We start from the raw sequence: 23,436 nt of genomic DNA, 5'->3' as shown, positions 1-23,436 counted from the left end.
ACTGCTACTACTGCTTCATCCACAAGACTCTGTTGTCTAGTCAGACTGCTACTACAGCTTCATCCACAAGACTGTGTTGTCTAGTCAGACTGCTACTACAGCTTCATCCACAAGACTGTGTTGTCTAGTCAGACTGCTACTACTGCTTCATCCACAAGACTGTGTTGTCTAGTCAGACTTCTACTACAGCTTCATCCACAAGACTGTGTTGTCTAGTCAGACTTCTACTACAGCTTCATCCACAAGACTGTGTTGTCTAGTCAGACTGCTACTACTGCTTTATCCACAAGACTCTGTTGTCTAGTCAGACTGCTACTACAGCTTCATCCACAAGACTGTGTTGTCTAGTCAGACTGCTACTACTGCTTCATCCACAAGACTCTGTTGTCTAGTCAGACTGCTACTACAGCCTCATCCACAAGACTGTGTTGTCTAGTCAGACTGCTACTACAGCCTCATCCACAAGACTGTTGTCTTCTGTTGTTTCTGCCTCAGACGACTTTGTCACTTTCTACAATATCACTTAGATGCTTCGGAGACCAAATCCGAAAGCATCACTTCCACTGAGCTCTACTGATCTTTACTGGAGAGTAAAATAAAATATGTTATAGTATTGTTGACAGTGTTATGACAACCAGTGAACTTGGACAGTGAATATTCATTGTTCAAGTCTGAAGGTTGTCTAGCAGAGTTTGTCAGACAAGTATGTACGTTTCTGTGACTGTGTCCCAATAATCTCTCCTTTCTCAGAAAGTGTGCACTTCTTTACATCCATTCATGTTTTTGAAAGGAAATGAATGGTATATCAAAACTCCCTCTCTCCCATGTCTACGCCAATCCAATGCTTTTTTACATTTGTGGGGAGTACACTCCAGAACCTAAAATACTTCTTCAGCTGTCTCCATAGGAGAACCCTTTGAAGAATGCTTTTTGGTTCCAGGTAGAACACTTTTGGTTCCAGATAGAACCCTTTTGGGTTCCATGTAAAACCCTTTTCACAGGGGGTTCTACATCGAACCAAAAAGAGTTCTGCCTGGAACCAATAACGGTTCTACCTAGAACCAAAAATGGTTATCCTATGGGGAGAGCCAAAGAACCCTTTTTTCTAAGAGTGTGTGAATTTTTATTTAACTCGGGAAGTCAGTTAAGAACAAATTCTAATTTTCAATGACAGCCTAGTGAGTTAACTGCCTTGTTCAGGGGAAGAACGACAGATTTGTACCTTGTCAGCTCAGGTATTTGAACTTGCAACCTTTCGGTTACTAGCCCAACGCTCTAACCCAACACTCTAACCACCACTGCACACTTCAGGAAGGAGAAATTATTGGGCCACACTGTGATAAAACGAAATGCAGAGTATTCATAGACTTCCAGATGGCCTCTGACTGCTTTAGTTTACCATCTGTGTTCTCTGTCCTCTGATTGGTTTAGTTTACCATCTGTGTTCTCTGTCCTCTGATTGGTTTAGTTTACCATCTGTGTTCTCTGTCCTCTGATTGGTTTAGTTTACCATCTGTGTTCTCTGTCCTCTGATTGGTTTAGTTTACCATCTGTGTTCTCTGTCCTCTGATTGGTTTAGTTTACCATCTGTGTTCTCTGTCCTCTGATTGGTTTAGTTTACCATCTGTGTTCTCTGTTCTCTGATTGGTTTAGTTTACCATCTGTCCTCCCCTATTCTGTTACGTCATGTAACTGTTCCAGGTGGTAGTATGAACCTGGAATCACTAATAATTTGTTTGATGATTGCTCTGACAACTGGGGCATCAAAGACAGAGGTGTGGCCACTGGTCAGACACACACACACACACACACACACACACACCACACACACACACACACGCACGCACGCACACACACACATCCACACACACAGATATACAGACAGACACAGACATACTTCAAAAGGCTCACTGGGGCTCACGATAGAACACTTGATCAGCTGAAACGTTAGCTTATGCTACCCTGATGCAGTGAAAAAACAGAAAATATATATTTATTTTATGATGTAAGCAGGTAAGTGAGAGAGAATGAAAGACTAATACAGAGTAGGCCATCTACTACCTGTAAGGTATGTATGCCAGATCCATACCAATACAAAAACACAACAGACAGGGCTCTGGTCTAGTGAGTGTCGGTTTTGGGGCATGATGGAGAGCTGAGGACAGTCTGGTCTGGTCCTGGATAGCTGTATAGAGATGCAGTCACTATGAGACCCTGTTACCGAGGTGTAACCGCGAGCCATAGCAACAAACCCCAGCTCACACACTGACATCATCAGTGGATCCATTCACTGCATGTCACAACAACGTTTGATGACAAAGGGCCACGTTGGTAATATTGCTTATTTAACACAATCATAACATGACATGAGGCTAGTTGATTGTATCTCAATTACCTCAAGTCAATGTGAAGGAATCACAGTACTGAACAATATCCAAAGGAAGGAAAAACAACAACCGTTCAGTTCAGCAAAATCACTTAATCACTTAACCCTCCTGTTGAAGTAGTCCCTGATACATATTTGCACCGAATTACACAGTACAAATATGGATACATTTTTTTGCATGAGCGACTTTTTATTTGTTTATTCATTCAGTATGGAACCGTGGACTACGTGGACATAAAAAAAGGTTGGACTTATGGTAATGCAGAATGGGTATGATGAACTTACCCTTTTTCTATTTAGGCAATATGGAACTTTGGACTATTTGGACGTAATATCAGGTTTTGATTTAAGAGAAGGTGAAGATGGGTAAGGCTGACCTTTTTTCTTTATGATTTCTTCTTTATTTAAATTGAAGATTGTAGAAATACCAAGGTTGTTTTTTTAGCTTGATATGATTTGTCCTAATTGTAGAGGTCGGGTATATTATGACATAAAAGCTGTTATATAGTGCGGCCCTTGTTCGCTGGTGTGAATCGGAACGATTAGCTTTTAAGATAAAACGTAATAAATATGAATACATTTATTATAGGGCTAGGATAAAGGATTATATATTATATATTCTCCATTGGAATAGGCCTGTACGATCCTAAAATAATTGGCGTTATTACACTTTTACATTTAAAAAATACATCTCAATATAAAAAATTTAAAGGATGATTATTGTTCCGATACACACCGGCAAATTGATTAGGTATTGTCAACAGGGTTGTTGTCTCTATTAGTGTGTGGCGGGCTGGTTAACACTGGGATAAACTGATTAAAGTTAACGGTAGAACTAACACAATAACTGGCTTATGGAAGCTCTTCTCTAAGTGAGAGAGAGGTATATTATATATTTTTATATGCGCTATTTATGCTACCTTTTATATTTTTGATCCTAATGATATCGGCCTAGGTGTAAAACAGCCAAGGTGACAGAGCAACGGCCCTGGAATAAAAAACAAAATTAGTATGGGTGGAGAGAGGGTTGGTTTTACAGGATTACTCACTCTGGATTGTCAGTACTGCATGTATTCTTGGCTATCGTGCCATGACTGTGTCAGAGTCAATTGTAAGTTAAACTTGGGTATTCCTTTATGGGCAGTGTAATGCCTAAGACAAATTAGCAGCCGTTAGAATCTATGTTCCTTTTTCCTTCTTGCTATTTTTGTCGGAATATAACAGGATACAATGAGGATGTCTTGCATGTAATGGACATAAAAAAGGACTGGTCTTGCGATATATTTAGGTTGTTTTATTTGCAGGTATATTTGCGATATATTTACATTTACATTTACATTTTAGTCATTTAGCAGACGCTCTTATCCAGAGCGACTTACAGTAGTGAATGCATACATTTCATACAACTCATACATTTTTTTTTTTTTTCTTTGCTGGCCCCCCGTGGGAATCGAACCCACAACCCTGGTGTTGCAAACACCATGCTCTACCAACTGAGCTACAGGGAAGGCTGTTTAGGTTGTTTTCTCTTCATTTTTTCATTTTTTTTCGCGAACAATTGAATCCAATGAACTGAGCAGGCTGGGCTGACATGCTAGGACTTTCTAAATATGAGCATGCATTTATAAGATTGTGTTATTATTTCTATTAATGTTATCTATTATTGTTACCATTTCTTTTTTTCTGACAGTTTTCCATGTTATTCGGTTATGTCAGGTATCAAGGTAAGACCTTGATGCAGACTGTGTGAAGTAGTAATGTTTATTGTAACAAAAGGGGCAGGCAAACGACAGGTCAAGGCAGGCAGGGGTCGATAATCCAGAGTAGAAGCAAAGGTACAGGACGGCAGGCAGGCTCAGGGACAGGCAGAGTGGCCAGGCGGGCGGATACAGGGTCAAGACTGGAAAGGGTCAAAAACCAGGAGGACGAGAAAAAGAGAGGCTGGGAAAAGACAGGAGCTGACAGGACAAACGCTGGTAAGTTTGACAAACAAGACGAACTGGCACAGACAGACAGAAAACACAGGTATAAAATACCCAGACGATAAGTAGGTAAGATGGGTGACACCTGGAGGGGGTGGAGACAAGCACAAGGACATGTGAAACAGATCAGGGTGTGACAGGGTAGTTCTCTTAAGCACCCTCATAGATATTTATGTTATCATGGGACTGCCCATATTTCCCTCTGGCCAACGTCAATTGGCGGCCAAGGGTTTGTCTTAGTGACAACGGACCTACACTACCATTCAAAGTTTGGGGTCACTTAGAAATGTCCTTGTTTTTGAAAGAAAAACACATATTTTTTGTCCATTAAAATAACATCAAATTGATCAGAAATACATTGTAGACATTGTTAATGCTGTAAATGACTATTCCAGCTGGATTTTGAATAGAATATCTACGTAGGCGTTCAGAGGCCCATTATCAGCAACCATCACTCCTGTGTTTCAATGGCATGTTGTGTTAGCTAATCCAAGTTTATCATTTTAAATGGCTAACTGATCATTAGAAAACCCTTTTACAAGTATGTTAGCACAGCTGAAAACTGTTGTTCTGATTAAGAAGCAATAAAACTGGCCTTCTTTAGACTAGTTGAGTATCTGGAGCATCAGCATTTGTGGGTTTGATTACAGGCTCAAAATGTCCAGAAACAAGGTACTTTCTTCTGAAAGTCATCAGTCTATTCTCGTTCTGAGAAATGAAGGTTATTCCATGACAGAAATTGCCAAGAAACTGAAGATCTCGTACAACGCTGTGTACTACTCCCTTCACAGAACAGCGCAAACTGGCTCTAACCAGAATAGAAAGAGGAGTGGGAGGCCCCTGCAAAAGCAGTTTAGGTCAAAAGCGATTAGACTAATAAAGGAAATAGAGGAAGTAAGAGTGCAGGTAGATGGTAATGGAAACTGTACGATAGAGGCACAAAATAGGTTAGAGGAAAAACCAAAAGAAATGGAGGTACTTATTCAAGAACGATCAAGTGTAATGTATTACAAAAATGAAGTGAATTGGATGGAAAATTGTGAAAAATGCACAGCATTTTTCTTGAATCTTCAACATAGAAACTCTACCAAAAATAATTTACAGAAACTTGTTACAAATTATGGAGTTATCCATTATTCACCTAATTATATTTTGAAAGAGGAAGCAAAATATTTTAAGCATTTGTTTTCTTCTCATTCTCCTCCATTTCCACTGAATCATGTTAACTGTAAGGATTTCTTTCCTAATAATAATATACAATTAAAAAATGTACAGAAAGACCTGTGTGAAAGCTAACTTACAGAAGAGGAACTTTTTTTGGCAATAAAATCTCTTCAGTCTGAAAAAACACCAGGGCTTGATGGTATACCAGTAGAGATATATCAGACCTTTTTTGATGTACTCAAAGATCCATTATTAGCATGTATTAATTACTCCTATACAAAGATCCATTATTAGCATGTATTAATGACTCCTATACAAATGGTAGACTCCTATACAAATAGGTACTCAACAAGAAGGTCTGATTTCATTACTACTAAAACAGGAACAAGGTGGTAAGTATAAAGATCCAATCCATTTAAAAAACTAGAGGCCTCTAACACTTCAATGTTGTGATGTGAAAAAAATGCATAGAAAAAAATGCATAGCACATAGAGTAAAAAAGGTTTTACCAGATATTGGTCATCCTGATTACATGGACGATATATTGGAGATAAAATACAACAATTACTTGAAACAATTGAACATTATGAAACATCGAAGATACCAGGCCTGGTCTTCATAGCAGATTTTGAAAAGGCATTTGATAAAGTACGACTAGAACTTATATATAAATGCCTGGATTACTTTAATTTTGGTGAATCTCTTATACAATGGGTTAAAGTTATGTACAGCAACCCCAGATGTAAAATAGTAAATAATGGTTACTTCTGAGAAAGTATTCAATCAAACGTATTTATAAAGCCCTTCTTACATCAGCTGATGTCACAAAGTGCTGTACAGAAACCCAGCCTAAAACCCCAAACAGCAATCAATGCATGTGTAGAAGCACGGTGGCTAGGAAAAACTCCCTAGAAAGGCCAGAACCTAGGAAGAAACCTAGAGAGGAGCCAGGCTCTGAGGGGTGTCTAGTCCTCTTCTGGCTGTGCCAGGTGGAGATTATAGCAGAACATGACCAAGATGTGTGTGTGTGTGTGTGTGTGTGTGTGTGTGTGTGTGTGTGTGTGTGTGTGTGTGTGTGTGTGTGTGTGTGTGTGTGTGTGTGTGTGTGTGTGTGTGTGTGTGTGTGTGAATGAAGACAATGCTAGGCCGTGGCTTAAAGGAAAGAAAAGAAACATTGACAAGGACATTAAAGAATGAGTATAACAGTGAGCCACACACACACAAAGAACACACACACAAAGAACACACATATGTGCATGCTCAAAGGCACGTACACACACACACACACACACACACACACACACACACACACACACGCATGCAAATGCATACACAAACACATACACAAGCACCCCATCATTACCATATACAGTGCCTTTAGAAAGGGTGGCAGGTAGCCTAGTGGTTAGCGTGTTGGACTAGTAACCAAAAGGTTGCAAGATCGAATCCCTCAGCTGAGAAGGTAAAAATATTTTGTTCAGCCCCTGAAGAAGGCAAGTACACTGTTCCTAGGCTGTCATTGAAAATAAGAATTTGTTCTTAACTGACTTGCTTAGTAAAATAAAAAAGTATTCATACCCTTTGACTTATTACACATTTTGTTGTGTTACAGCCTTAATTCAAAATGGATTAAATTGATTTGTTAATCTAGTCCATCTACACACAATACCCCATAATGACAACATTTTTAAAAAGACAAAAAAATTGTAAATGTATTGAAAATGAAATAGAGAAAAATCGTATTTGAATAAGTTTTCACACCATGAATCAAAACATGTTAGAATCACCTTTGGCAGCGTTTATAGCTGTCAGTCTTTCTCGGAAAGTCACTAAGTTGGTTATTGATCATTGCTAGACAGCCATTTTCAGGCAATTCCATAGATTTTCAAGACAATTTAAGTCAAATCTGTAACTAGGCCACTCAGGAAAATTACATTTTGTCTTGGTAAGCAACTCCTGTTCATATTTGACCTTGTGTTTCAGGTTATTGTCATACTGAAAGGTGAATTTGTCTCCCATCGTCTGGTGGAAAGCAGACTGAACCTGGTTTTCCTCTAGGGTTTTGCCTGTGCTTTGCTCCATTCCGGGGGGTTTTATTCCTAAACGACTCCCTAGTCCTTGCCTATGAAAAGCATACCCATAACATGATGCAGCCACCACCATGTTTGGAAATATGAAGAGTGGTACTCAGGGATGAGTTGTGTTGGATTTGCCCCAAACACAACAATTGCATTCAGGACAAAGTTCATTTCTTTGCCACTTTTTTTACAGGTTTACTTTATTGCCTTGTTGTAAACAGGATTCACCTTTTGGAATATTTGTATTCTGTAACAGGCTTCCTTCTTTTCATTCTGTCATTTAGGTTAGTATTATGGAGTAACTACAATGTTGGTGATCCATCTTCAGTTTTCTCTTATCACAACCATTAAACTCTGTAACTGTTTTAAAGTCACCATTGGCCTCATGGTGAAATCCCTGAGCGGTTTCCTTCCTCTCCGGCAATTTAGTTAGGAAGGACGCCTGTATCTTTGTAGTGACAGGGTGTATTGATACACCATCCAAAATGTAAGAGATAACTTCACTATGCTCAAAGGGATATTCAATGTTTGCTTTAACTTTTACTAATCTACCTATAGGTGCCCTTCCTTGCGAGGCAATGGAAAACCTCCCTGGTCTTTGTGGGTGAATCTGTGTTTGAAATTCGCTGCTTGACTGAGGGATCTTACAGATACGTGTAGGAGTGAGTGAGGGGGGAGGGGGGGGGCAGAGATGAGGTAGTCATGAAAAAAATCATATTAATCACTATTATTGCACACAGAGTGAATCCATGCAAAATATTATGTGACTTGTTAAGCACATTTTTACTCCTGAACTTATTTTGGCTTGCCATAACAAAGGGGTTGAATACTTATTGACTCAAGACAGTTTAACTTTTCGTTTTTAATTCATTTGCAAAAATGTCTAAAACCATAGTTGTACTGTACACTGTACAACATAATATATTATACAATTAAATAATGGACTACATAATACCAGCATAGTTTAGAGAATAGTTTGTCATTATATGCAAACACAGTTTGGAAATATGCGCTGGTTGCCAGGGAGGCATCTTTGTTTGAATAATGAATAATAATTGTGTCATGGCTTAAAAATCCTTAATTAAACACACACACACACACAAAAAACACACACAGGTTAGAGCCTTCAGATACATACCCTTCAACAGAGTACATCGGGAAACACACACTTTACCTTTACGTTTTATTTCATCCATTTTAGAATAAGGCTTTAACGTTAAAGAAATGTGGAAAAGGGAAGAGGTCGGAATACTTTCCGAATGCACTATATGATAGCTGGCTAGCTTTAGCCTTTAGGTCGATGCTTGCTTGTTTTTAATATAAGCTCCCTGTCTGTTCTGTCAGTAAAGGAAGGCAGGAAGGCAGCTAGCTAGTTAGCTAACTAACTAACGTTACTTGTTGGTGGCCCTTATTATAACTAACCTGGCAAAAGCTAGCTAGCTGGAGCGAGGGTCAGGTAAGTAAGTAACGTTAGATAGAGTCACACAGCTTTTCCATTGAAACCGCCAAAATACGTATTCTGTTGCAGCCCCTCCTCTCCACGCCTACACCTGGGCTGTGGTGGAGAAACACAGCTCTGACGAACTTTAGGATCTACTGCACAACACGTAGGCCTATGCTGCAAGCAATGTACATTTGACCTCCTGGACTGAATCACATTCTGAGGCGACACAGATAGGCTACGTTGGTGGGCGAAGCAGACTGCTGAGTCTGGCCAGAGGTGTAGGCCTATTAGCTGTCCATGGTTCTGAAATGTTTTGGCCTCAAACTATGTACCAAAGTTACACCAGTAATGTTGAGGTACTGTCAACAAATAGTCCCTGTCCATGGTGCTGAAATTCTCTGCCTCAAACTATGTACCAAAGTTACACCAGTAATGTTGAGGTACTGTCAACAAATATTCCCTGTCCATGGTGCTGAAATTCTCTGCCTCAAAGTGTGTGCCAAAGTTACCACCACTTCCACTAGAAATGTTGGGGTTAACTAAAAATCTAAATAGTGGCCTTCTGTAACAGCACAGCCTGGTGGACATGCTGCAAATCTGCCTGTCAAAAGTACCCACAGGGCTAAAAAACTGTCTGAGATCTGAGTGGGTGCTGCTGTGTCTGCAAGTATTAGTTCCTCAAATCTTCCTAAACTAACCACCAGTTACACCACAAATGTTTTGATTATGTTCACTAACCATCCAAAGCAGGATATATTTTTAAAAATTGCCTTTAGTTTTCCCATCTTCCTCTGATGTGCATAATGCATTTTAACAGCTTGTTCCACAGTAGTGACATTTGCTCAGATTGTCCCTGGATGTCCCATGCGCAAACATATGAATGTTCAGACCCAGATCTGAAAGGTCAAGTCATATTGATCCATGACAGAAGACGTCACGGTGCCGTTCTCTAATGCTCTGTGGACAGACAGCGGCAGGAGACTGCCCAAATGTTGGAATCATGCTTAGCATTGTTTCCGGCTCCTCAAGTCACACGGTGGCCAGTGTCTTGATCCACTTGATAGTTTAACCAGAATGTTTTCATTCTGTCATTTTTTTAAACAAATTAATACATAAGTTATGTAATCATTACTGACTTAATCACTTGGTAAAGCCACAGTTGTTCATATTGTTAAGTTGTTTACAACAAAATGTTTTATATTCATGTTATATGAAAGCTGAAGTTTATACAGTAGCTTCATGTTGATTTTATTTTGCGCTCATATGTAAAGGTCTCCACCTGAACAGCGAAGGAGGTGGGTGTGGGTTTGTGACTGAGGCTTGTTCAGAGTGCGTAGCCTAGTCGAGGTGGAGGTCAGTTAGACAGACGCGCACTGTTGCAGACGGACGTCTTACTGTTGAGTGCAACAACCTTGAGTTTACCGTGGGTTCGTACAGAGTTCACAGTTCGATGAATACAGTGTAAGCTATTCGAAAGTCTTCTTCTCAACACCCTCTGCGAGAGGGGCGTTCTTTTGAGACGGAGCTGAGGGTGCACCTCAAATGCATCGTCGTAAACTATTTCGGTATCCACACAGCCATGTTGGTGCTCTTGAAAAACGACGTGACATTAAAAAAAAAATGTGTTTGCACACCGTTAAAAGGACATTTTCAACTGTGCGCATTTTCTTTAATAACATTTGAACTCTATATCAGGAAGGCTAAAAGTAATGTATTTATTTTGGACAAGCGCACAAACGTCAAGGATGACGCCATATGTTTATTGTAACAGATAATAACGGACATTTTAGACTTGGATTAATGGTCAAAGATCCTTGACAACTTTTGATGGGTACTGTTGTGGGTTTTTTTTTTTTACAGTGACGTGAACAACTGTTGAATCTCTGAGGAAAACTATTTTATTTTCTCTCTGTCTCTATGCTCTCCATGATGAAACATATCACATTTTTTCTCTCTGCTCTCCATGAGGAAAACTGTCATATGTTTCTCTCTGGCTCTCTCAGCTCTCTATCCTCACAGCCTCCAACTCTATTTCACCAGTTTCTATCCTGAACCATTTTTTTTATTTTCAACGATAAACCTAAAGAGACAGATGATGAGCAGTGTGTAATTTGTTCCATAATAAAACGATGCGTCGCGTCCCTAACACCTGTTGAACGGTGATTATCCTACCTAATGGCTTTCCGGGGCGGCTGCTGTTGTGGCTTCGGTCCCTTCAACGAGGATAACGCCAGGTTCCTTATGTTAGCAGTGTTCATAATCCTCTATCTCCTCTGCGGTGCCGCAGTCTTTTCAGCACTGGAACAGCCGATGGAAGCGGAGGCGAAGGAGCGCTGGGGGCAGAGGTTTGAACAGTTCAGCCAAAAGTATAACCTTAGCAAGAAAGAACTGAACAACTTATTGAGGAACTACGAGGAGGCGAACGTGGCTGGGATCCGCGTGGACACCATCAGACCTCGGTGGGACTTTACCGGTGCGTTCTACTTCGTGGGGACCGTGGTCTCGACCATAGGTGAGATTTGCTGTAGCCTATAGATCACATCATTATCACATATCATTATCACATATCATTATCACATATCACAACTTACTTGAGACAATATTACATGGCAATTAAAAGTGTAACATATTATAAATGGCCAGTTGTTGACAATATTTTTCAGCTTTCCAAAACATGTAGTTCTTAGCCTAATGTTTTTTTTTTATTATTTATATTTGCAGGGTTTCCCAACCATCTCCTAAATCAAATCAAATTTGAGCTTGGGAAACCCTTGTGTAGACTATAGGGATATTATTATATTATGAATTGGCACCATTAAATGATTCCAATACTAGAACAATCACAGCCAACTAAATTATGCTTCAATATGCATGTCCATCAAGTTCTAATTAGGCTTATTGTGTGTCTTGTAATTGGTGTGAATATAAAAACCCCTTCAATTAGTGCAGCCTTGAGTGCCAATTACTAGGAATCTCCTCCGCAGGCATAGCAGGATCTCTCTCTGTCTGGGTGATATCAGACCCTGACTGTGATGCAAAACAAAAGCCTGGTGGGGAGGGGTTGTTCATGACATAAGGGACAATCTTATCTCTGTTATTTTGTAGCTAAGCAACACAGCTAAACGCTTTAATGTCTCTTAATTACTTTATTGCTTGACAACAAATAAAATAAATGGATTTGGACAAACTCAGCTAATGCATTTCTATTTAGTACTGAAATACTAAATAGAGCACATTTATGTTCTGTAATTAAAAATAGAGTAAGATATATAAAAATACTGCTTCCAATAGAGAAGGATTTATAACCATACCGCTTCCTATAGAGAAGGATATATAACCATACTGCTTCCTATAGAGAAGGATATATAACCATACTGCTTCCTATAGAGTAGGATATATAACCATACTGCTTCCTATAGAGAAGGATATATAACCATACTGCTTCCTATAGAGAAGGATTTATAACCATACTGCTTCCTATAGAGAAGGATATATAACCATACTGCTTCCAATAGAGTAGGGTATATAACCATACTGCTTCCTATAGAGAAGGATATATAACCATACTGCTTCCAATAGAGAAGGATATATAACCATACCGCTTCCAATAGAGTAGGATATATAACCATACTGCTTCCTATAGAGTAGGATATATAACCATACTGCTTCCTATAGAGTAGGGTATATAACCATACTGCTTCCTATAGAGTAGGGTATATAACCATACTGCTTCCTATAGAGTAGGGTATATAACCATACTGCTTCCTATAGAGTAGGGTATATAACCATACTGCTTCCTATAGAGTAGGATATATAACCATACTGCTTCCTATAGAGTAGGATATATAACCATACTGCGTCCTATAGAGTAGGATATATAACCATACCGCTTCCTATAGAGTAGGATATATAACCATACCGCTTCCTATAGAGTAGGATATATAACCATACTGCTTCCTATAGAGAAGGATATATAACCATACTGCTTCCTATAGAGAAGGATATATAACCATACTGCTTCCTATAGAGAAGGATATATAACCATACTGCTTCCTATAGAGAAGGATATATAACCATACTGCTTCCTATAGAGAAGGATATATAACCATACTGCTTCCAATAGAGAAGGATATATAACCATACTGCTTCCTATAGAGTAGGATATATAACCATACTGCTTCCTATAGAGAAGGATATATAACCATACTGCTTCCTATAGAGAAGGATATATAACCATACTGCTTCCTATAGAGAAGGATATATAACCATACTGCTTCCTATAGAGTAGGATATATAACCATACTGCTTCCTATAGAGAAGGATATATAACCATACTGCTTCCAATAGAGAAGGATATATAACCATACTGCTTCCTATAGAGTAGGATATATAACCATACTGCTTCCTATAGAGAAGGATATATAACCATACTGCTTCCTATAGAGAAGGATATATAACCATACTGCTTCCTATAGAGAAGGATATATAACCATACTGCTTCCTATAGAGAAGGATATATAACCATACTGCTTCCTATAGAGTAGGATATATAACCATACTGCTTCCAATAGAGAAGGATATATAACCATACTGCTTCCTATAGAGTAGGATATATAACCATACCGCTTCCAATAGAGAAGGATATATAACCATACTGCTTCCTATAGAGAAGGATATATAACCATACTGCTTCCAATAGAGAAGGATATATAACCATACTGCTTCCTATAGAGTAGGGTATATAACCATACTGCTTCCTATAGAGTAGGGTATATAACCATACTGCTTCCTATAGAGTAGGGTATATAACCATACTGCTTCCTATAGAGTAGGGTATATAACCATACTGCTTCCTATAGAGTAGGATATATAACCATACTGCTTCCTATAGAGTAGGATATATAACCATACTGCGTCCTATAGAGTAGGATATATAACCATACCGCTTCCTATAGAGTAGGATATATAACCATACCGCTTCCTATAGAGTAGGATATATAACCATACTGCTTCCTATAGAGAAGGATATATAACCATACTGCTTCCTATAGAGAAGGATATATAACCATACTGCGTCCTATAGAGTAGGATATATAACCATACCGCTTCCTATAGAGTAGGATATATAACCATACCGCTTCCTATAGAGTAGGATATATAACCATACTGCTTCCTATAGAGAAGGATATATAACCATACTGCTTCCTATAGAGAAGGATATATAACCATACTGCTTCCTATAGAGAAGGATATATAACCATACTGCTTCCTATAGAGTAGGATATATAACCATACTGCTTCCTATAGAGAAGGATATATAACCATACTGCTTCCAATAGAGAAGGATATATAACCATACTGCTTCCTATAGAGTAGGATATATAACCATACTGCTTCCTATAGAGAAGGATATATAACCATACTGCTTCCTATAGAGAAGGATATATAACCATACTGCTTCCTATAGAGAAGGATATATAACCATACTGCTTCCTATAGAGAAGGATATATAACCATACTGCTTCCTATAGAGTAGGATATATAACCATACTGCTTCCAATAGAGAAGGATATATAACCATACTGCTTCCTATAGAGTAGGATATATAACCATACCGCTTCCAATAGAGAAGGATATATAACCATACTGCTTCCTATAGAGAAGGATATATAACCATACTGCTTCCAATAGAGAAGGATATATAACCATACTGCTTCCTATAGAGTAGGGTATATAACCATACTGCTTCCTATAGAGTAGGATATATAACCATACTGCTTCCTATAGAGTAGGGTATATAACCATACTGCTTCCAATAGCGAAGGATATATAACCATACTGCTTCCTATAGAGTAGGGTATATAACCATACTGCTTCCTATAGAGTAGGATATATAACCATACTGCTTCCAATAGAGTAGGATATACAACCATACTGCTTCCAATAGAGTAGGGTATATAACCATACTGCTTCCTATAGAGTAGGGTATATAACCATACTGCTTCCTATAGAGTAGGATATATAACCATACTGCATCCTATAGAGTAGGATATATAACCATACTGCTTCCTATAGAGTAGGGTATATAACCATACTGCTTCCTATAGAGTAGGATATATAACCATACTGCTTCCAATAGAATAGGATATATAACCATACTGCATCCTATAGAGTAGGGTAATTAACCATACTGCTTCCTATAGAGTAGGATATATAACCATACTGCGTCCTATAGAGTAGGATTTATAACCATACTGCTTCCTATAGAGTAGGATTTATAACCATACTGCTTCCTATAGAGTAGGATATATAACCATACTGCTTCCTATAGAGTAGGGTAATTAACCATACTGCTTCCTATAGAGTAGGGTATATAACCATACTGCTTCCTATAGAGTAGGAGATATAAACATACTGCTTCCTATAGAGTAGGGTATATAACCATACTGCTTCCTATAGAGTAGGATATATAACCATACTGCATCCTATAGAGTAGGAGATATAACCATACTGCTTCCTATAGAGTAGGGTATATAACCATACTGCATCCTATAGAGTAGGAGATATAACCATACTGCTTCCTATAGAGTAGGATATATAACCATACTGCTTCCTATAGAGTAGGGTATATAACCATACTGCTTCCTATAGAGTAGGGTATATAACCATACTGCTTCCTATAGAGTAGGATATATAACCATACTGCATCCTATAGAGTAGGGTTATTAACCATACTGCTTCCTATAGAGTAGGGTAATTAACCATACTGCTTCCTATAGAGTAGGGTATATAACCATACTGCTTCCTATAGAGTAGGGTATATAACCATACTGCTTCCTATAGAATAGGATATATAACCATACTGCATCCTATAGAGTAGGATAGATAACCATACTGCTTCCAATAGAATAGGATAGATAACCTAACTTCTTGTACTGTGATAAGGGAACTAATGGATGCCCTGCACTGTGAATCCATTGATTTTGGGTGAAAGCCGAGAGGCAGCCAGTAATTGGAAGTAAATGGAGAGAGATGTTTTTTCCACCTGAGTGCCCACTGTTAGAGTGACAACTCACAGGGAACAGAGACCGCAGTCAAGGGCTGGACTGAATGAACTGGACTCATCATAGGATTCATCACGGCTTTGCTCTCTGTACATCAGTCTATAAGGAGAGCACAACCTGTAAATGTTTAGAGACAACACAGAACATTTGTTTAAAATATTTAGATGGAGTTAAATGCATTGGGTCCCGCTCCCTGAGCAAGGCAGTTAACCCACTGTAACCCTGGGGCGCCAATGACATGGATGTCGATTTAAGGTAGACACATTTCAGTTGAATGCATTCTGTTGTACAACTGACTAAGTATCTCCCTTTAAATATTTGATCTGTGTTGTTGAGATGTGACCCTGAATGCAGCAAGTAAAACGCCTTCAGAATGATCAATATGGACTGAAGGATCAGAAAGCTGGGCATTGGGCAGGCTGAAACGCTCACAATGGACTGAAGGATCAGAAATCTGGGCATTGGGCAGGCTGAAACGCTCACAATGGACTGAAGGATCAGAAATCTGGGCATTGGGCAGGCTGAAACGCTCACAATGGACTGAAGGATCAGAAATCTGGGCATGGGGCAGGCTGAAACGCTCACAATGGACTGAAGGATCAGAAATCTGGGCATTGGGCAGGCTGAAACGCTCACAATGGACTGAAGGATCAGAAATCTGGGCATTGGGCAGGCTGAAACGCTCACAATGGACTGAAGGATCAGAAATCTGGGCATTGGGCAGGCTGAAACGCTCACAATGGACTGAAGGATCAGAAATCTGGGCATTGGGCAGGCTGAAACACTCACAATGGACTGAAGGATCAGAAATCTGGGCATTGGGCAGGCTGAAACGCTCACAATGGACTGAAGGATCAGAAATCTGGGCATTGGGCAGGCTGAAACGCTCACAATGGACTGAAGGATCAGAAATCTGGGCATTGGGCAGGCTGAAACGCTTACAGACAGACAACATAGTGTACATGTAAAACAGTCAGTTTCTGTAAACTATTACAATCACGGTCAAAGGATAGGATAATGTCTACAGTCTGAAAAGGCACACTATTGTCTAGTGCACTACTTTGGACCAGCGCCACACAGGGAATAGGGTGTCATTTCAGACATATCCTATATCCCTGTAAGCCTTGAAGACTGGCTGTGAATACTTATACATGTTTTACGGGAACAGGACAATGTTCTCAAATCTTTCAAATGCCAAGTCAATGACTTAAAAATCAATCATCGCGAATGACAAAAAAAACATTGTACAGCTTTGAAATGAAGGTATTGATTCTCCTCCACTGGGCTGAAAGATTGCATGCCTAGAGTGCAATGGAGTGGTAGGGCTGGAGCGAGAATGAGAAAAGAGAGATGGAGAGAGTGAGAAATAAAACGTGTGAAATGTGTGCGTGATACTTGTATCTGGGGACTGTGTCATGTGAGCTATGCTCTATCTCATAAGGTGCCTTTCCACCTGTCTGTGAAAGCTGGCAGTAAACAATATACTTAGACTGACTGGTTTATCATTGTGAAGAAACAGGATCTTTGAAAATAATATAACTAAACAAAATACTGCATTCATTGTTCAGTGTGATCCAGTTTAGTTGGTCACACTTTTGTTTTCTATTGGTAATGTATCTATGCAACGATGTAATGGCTAATAAATACAAGCAAATACATCATTATTAGTTTTGACCAATATTCTTTTCATTCAGTTTTCTTAATAATATCTTCCTCCATCTTGTTTTCCAGGGTTTGGGATGACCACGCCAGCGACGATCGGTGGTAAGATCTTCCTCATCTTCTACGGACTCATCGGCTGTGCCGCCACCATCTTGTTCTTCAACCTCTTCCTGGAGCGTGTCATCACCGTCATCGCCTTCGTCCTCAAGTTCTGCCATGAGCGCCGCCGCCGCAAGGCCATGCTTCCCCAAAATGGCTGCCGACGCCTCTCTGAGGGCAGCGGTGGGGGTGGGAGATGTGGCAGGGGGGAGGGGCTAGCTGGGTGGAAGCCTTCAGTATACTGTGTTATGCTGATCCTTGGCGCCGCTGCCATCTTGGTTTCCTGCTGCGCCTCAGCAATGTACTCTGCTGTAGAAGGCTGGGGGTATCTAGACTCTCTGTACTTTTGCTTTGTGGCGTTCAGCACCATCGGGTTCGGTGACGTGGTGAGCAGCCAGAGGTTGGCGTACGAGGAGGGGAACGTGAACCAGACGGCATACCGACTGGGCAACTTCCTGTTTATACTGACAGGTGTCTGCTGTATTTACTCGCTGTTCAACGTCATCTCCATCGTCATCAAACAGGTGGGATTATTATTATTGTGTGATTGGATAGTTTTCATCAATGAATCCATTTTATTATGTAGAGTGACTCAAGCCCCTGGTAGTGTTAGCTTGCCAACTCCATTGTACTAAGGGTGAGTTTGGAAATTCACTCTGGCAAACTACTCTGATTTCAGAGCTCTCGTCTGAGTGTGCCAGAGCGCAGAATAAGTGCTGAATTTACAAATGCGCAACACCCGTTGAATTTGACCGGTGTCAGTAAACGTCGGCAAAAAAACATAATTAAACTGTTGCCAGCAACACAGTTACAGTCACCAACGCTCTTGATAACATGAAAACAGCCCAATCAGCTCTGCTAGGGCGAGTGAAATGGTCAGAGTGAGGTGTTCTCTCAAGCTAGCCAATTTACGAACACAAACTGTTTGTCATGACAATACCATAAACACTTGGCAAGAGAGCAGAAACAGACTGGTTAAAATTGTGCTTAGAAATATACTGAACAAAAATATAAATGCAACATGCAAGAATTTCAACAATTTTGCTCAGTTACAGTTCATATAAGGAATTCAGTCAATTGAAATAAATGAACTAGGCACTAATCTATGGATTTCCCATGACTGAGCAGGGGCACAGTATTAGTTTTTCCCGACAAAAGGGCTTTATTACAGACAGCAATACTCCTCAGCACCGCGACCTCCCCCTGCCCCCTCAGACCATCCCGCAGGTTTAGAAGCCGGATGTGGAGGTCCTGGGCTGGCGCGAATACACGTGGTCTGTGGTTGTGAGGCAGGTTGGACATACTGACAAATTCTCTAAAACGACTTATGGTAGAGAAATTAACATTAAATTCTCTGGCAACATCTCTGGGGAACATTCCTGCAGTCAGCATGCCAATTGCACTCACCCTTAAAACTTTAGACATTTGTGGCATTGTGTTGTGTGACAAAATGGCCCATTTTAGAGTGGCCATTTATTGTCCCCAGCACAAGATGCACCTGTGTAATGATCATGCTTTTTAATCAGCTACTTGATATGCCACACCCGTCAGGTGGATGTATTGTCTTGGCCAAAGAGAAATGCTCACTAACAGGGATGTAAACAAATTTCTGCGCAACATTTGATATAAATACATTTTTTGTGCATATGGAACATTTCTGGGATCTTTTATTTTAGCTCATAAACCATGAGACCAACACTTTACATCTTGAGTTTATATTTTATTTTTGTTCAGTATAAATTGTATTATTCTTAATCTCATTCTAGGTGCTGAACTGGCTGTTGAGGAGGATGGAGGCACCATGTCACTGCCCGAGGAGGGGGGGCCACCACCCCCAGCAGAGACTCCCCCGCAGGAACGTGGTGGTGCCCGGACATCTGAGGGCGCAGCGGGACCTGTCCATCGAGACAGACGCGGTGAATGAGAGCGAGGTGGACGGGCGGAGGATGTCTGGAGAGATGATCTCCATGAGAGATTTCCTGGCTGCCAATAAGGTAGAGGGAAGATGGAGGACATGATGTATACTGCTCCCGAGTGGCGCGGTGGTATAAGGCACTGCATCTCAGTGCTAGAGGCGTCACTACAGACCCAGGTTTGATCCCAGGCTGTATCACATCCAGATCGTGATCGGGAGTCCCATAGGGTGGAGCACAATTGGCCCAGCGTCGTCCGGGTTATGGGAGGGTTTGGCCAGGGTAGGCCGTCATTGTAAAATAAGAATTTGTTCTTAACTAACTTGCCTAGTTAAATAAAAGATAAGACCTTGTTCAAATGCATATGTCAAATACTTAGGGCTCCAGATCCTGGAGCATTTGGTACTGTGAACCACACTATAAAGCATATGTGGAACACAAACTAATCCTGGTCCCTGCCCAGGTGGTCAGCTTTGCTGCTATATCAATGGCTTTCTTTTTCACTGCTATGTTTTGTGTCTGGCACTTGTTTGATGGCTATTGAGAGTAGTTCTCCTCTCTCTTTCTCTCCATTTCTCAGGTGAACCTGGCCATCATGCAGAAGCAGCTGTCAGAGATGGCTAACGGTCACCCTCGCCAATCAGGAACCAACTCCCGCCACGGCCACAACGGCTTCTCTGGAGGGGTGGGTGCCCTGGGCATCATGAACAACCGCCTGGCAGAGACGAGCGTGGATAGATAGATCTGGCAAACCACCATGGTGAACATATAGGCCAGACTGATTAACTGGCCAGAGAGACAGTCACCAGAAATTGGCTGGCCAGAGAGAGACCGTCCACGGAAAATACATTAATCTCAATGGAACTCAGTTGAATGAATAGAGAAAGAAAACAATATTCCAGGAAAATAATTGACCTCATGGACTACAGCCTGATCAGATATCATTAAGTCAGAATATATATCACATATTTTGCATGGGACTTATATATCAAATCAAATTTTATTGGTCACATGGTTAGCAGATGTTATTGCGAGTGTAGTGAAATGCTTTTGCTTCTAGTTCCGACAGTGTAGCAATATCAAAAAATTATACAACGACCTAATACACACAAATCTAAGTAAAGGAATGGAATAAGAATATATACCTATAAATATATGGATGAGCAATGACCGAGCAGCATAGCAGTGTAAGGCGCTGAGAGCTGAGGGAGTGAATGAAAGACGAGGGCATTGTTTCATAACTAGAGATCCAGGAGAATAATTGACCTGAAGTACTACCTACAGTGCCTTGCGAAAGTATTCGGCCCCCTTGAACTTTTCAACCTTTTGCCACATTTCAGGCTTCAAACATAAAGATATAAAACTGTATTTTTTTTGTGAAGAATCAACAACAAGTGGGACACAATCATGAAGTGGAACGAAATTTATTGGATATTTCAAACTTTTTTAACAAATAAAAAACTGAAAAATTGGGCGTGCAAAATTATTCAGCCCCTTTACTTTCAGTGCAGCAAACTCTCTCCAGAAGTTCAGTGAGGATCTCTGAATGATCCAATGTTGACCTAAATGACTAATGATGATAAATAGAATCCACCTGTGTGTAATCAAGTCTCCGTATAAATGCACCTGCTCTGTGATAGGCTCAGAGGTCCGTTTAAAGTGCAGAGAGCATCATGAAGAACAAGGAACACACCAGGCAGGTCCGAGATACTGTTGTGGAGAAGTTTAAAGCCGGATTTGGATACAAAAAGATTTCCCAAGCTTTAAACATCCCAAGGAGCACTGTGCAAGCGATAATATTGAAATGGAAGGAGTATCAGACCACTGCAAATCTACGAAGACCCGGCCGTCCCTCTAAACTTTCAGCTCATACAAGGAGAAGACTGATCAGAGATGCAGCCAAGAGGCCCATGATCACTCTGGATGAACTGCAGAGATCTACAACTGAGGTGGGAGACTCTGTCCATAGGACAACAATCAGTCGTATACTGCACAAATCTGGCCTTTATGGAACAGTGGCAAGATGAAAGCCATTTCTTAAAGATATCCATAAAAAGTGTCATTTAAAGTTTGCCACTAGCCACCTGGGAGACACACCAAACATGTGGAAGAAGGTGCTCTGGTTAGATGAAACCAAAACCAAACTTTTTGGCAACAATGCAAAACGTTATGTTTGGCGTAAAAGCAACACAGCTCATCACCCTGAACACACCATCCCCACTGTCAAACATGGTGGTGGCAGCATCATGGTTTGGGCCTGCTTTTCTTCAGCAGGGGCAGGGAAGATGGTTAAAATTGATGGGAAGATGGATGGAGCCAAATACAGGACCATTCTGGAAGAAAACCTTATGGAGTCTACAAAAGACCTGAGACTGGGACGGAGATTTGTCTTCCAACAAGACAATGATCCAAAACATAAAGCAAAATCTACAATGGAATGGTTCACAAATAAACATATCCAGGTGTTAGAATGGCCAAGTCAAAGTACAGACCTGAATCCAATCGAGAATCTGTGGAATGAACTGAAAACTGCTGTTCACAAACGCTCTCCATCCAACCTCACTGAGCTCGAGCTGTTTTGCAAGGAGGAATGGGCAAATATGTCAGTCTCTCGATGTGCAAAACTGATAGAGACATACACCAAGCGACTTACAGCTGTAATCGCAGCAAAAGGTGGCGCTACAAAGTATTAACTTAAGGGGGCTGAATAATTTTGCACGGCCAATTTTTCAAATTTTTATTTGTTAAAAAAGTTTGAAATATCCAATAAATTTCGTTCCACTTCATAATTGTGTCCCACTTGTTGTTGATTCTTCACAAAAAATTACAGTTTTATATCTTCATGTTTGAAGCCTGAAATGTGGCAAAAGGTCGAAAAGTTCAAGGGGGCCGAATACTTTCGCAAGGCACTGTATATGGAGACGAAGTCCCATTAGATACACTACATGGCCAAACGTATATATGTGGACACCCTTTCAAGTTAGTGGATTTGGCTATTTCAGCCACACCAGTTTTTTTATCTTTTTATTTTCCTTTATTTAACTAGGCAAGTCAGTTAAGAACAAATTCTTATTTTCAATGACGGCCTAGGAACAGTGGGTTAACTGTCTTGTTCAGGGGCAGAACGACAGATTTGTACCTTGTCAGCTATGCTCTAACCACTAGGCTACGCGCTAACCACTAGGCTACACCCATGCAATCTCCATAGACAGACATTGCCAGTATACTGGCCTTACTGAAGAGCTCAGTGACATTCAACGTGGCACCGCCATAGGATGCCACCTTTCCAACAAGTCAGTTTGTCAAATTTTTGCCCTGCTAGAGCTGCCCCAGTCAACTGTAAGTGCTGTTATTTTCGAACTGGAAACGTCTAGGAGCAACAACGGCTCAGCCGCGAAGAGGTAGACCACACAAGCTCACAGAACAAGACCGCCGAGTGCTGTAAAATCTGTCCTCGGTCGCAACACTCACTACTGAGTTCCAAACTTCCTCTGGAAGCAATGTCAGCACAATACCTGTCCGTCGGGAGCTTAATGAATGGCAGAGCAGCCGAGCAGCCACACACAATCCTAAGATCACCATGCACAATGCCAAGTGTTGGCTGGAGTGGTGTAAAGCTCACCCCCATTGGACTCTGGAGCAGT

At 40.5% G+C, this 23,436-nt stretch overlaps 1 protein-coding gene across 1 annotated transcript; it reads left to right on the top strand.

The window, feature by feature from the left end:
• The first annotated feature begins 11,229 nt into the window (after positions 1-11,229).
• LOC106608233 (potassium channel, subfamily K, member 13-like) lies at positions 11,230-20,534 on the top strand. The gene is made up of 4 exons (XM_014206070.2): positions 11,230-11,566; positions 17,850-18,403; positions 19,646-19,873; positions 20,373-20,534. Exons 1-4 carry the CDS (start codon positions 11,230-11,232, stop codon positions 20,532-20,534), a joined length of 1,281 nt encoding a protein of 426 aa, XP_014061545.2.
• The last annotated feature ends 2,902 nt before the right edge of the window (positions 20,535-23,436 follow it).

Source organism: Salmo salar, chromosome 06 (genome assembly GCF_965601325.2).
Source record: "Salmo salar chromosome 06, fSalSal1, whole genome shotgun sequence".
Classification (NCBI taxonomy): Eukaryota; Metazoa; Chordata; class Actinopteri; order Salmoniformes; family Salmonidae; genus Salmo; species Salmo salar.
The sequence above is the reverse complement of the archived record's forward strand: the minus strand, read 5'-3'. Positions and strand labels throughout refer to the sequence as shown.

Coding starts and splice junctions, on each gene's coding strand:
- LOC106608233 (XM_014206070.2), top strand. CDS start 11,230: ATGGCTTTCCGGGGCGGCTGCTGTTGTGGCTTCGGTCCCTTCAACGAG. Junction 11,567..17,849: donor GACCGTGGTCTCGACCATAG/GTGAGATTTGCT, acceptor CTTGTTTTCCAG/GGTTTGGGATGACCACGCCA. Junction 18,404..19,645: donor TCTCCATCGTCATCAAACAG/GTGGGATTATTA, acceptor ATCTCATTCTAG/GTGCTGAACTGGCTGTTGAG.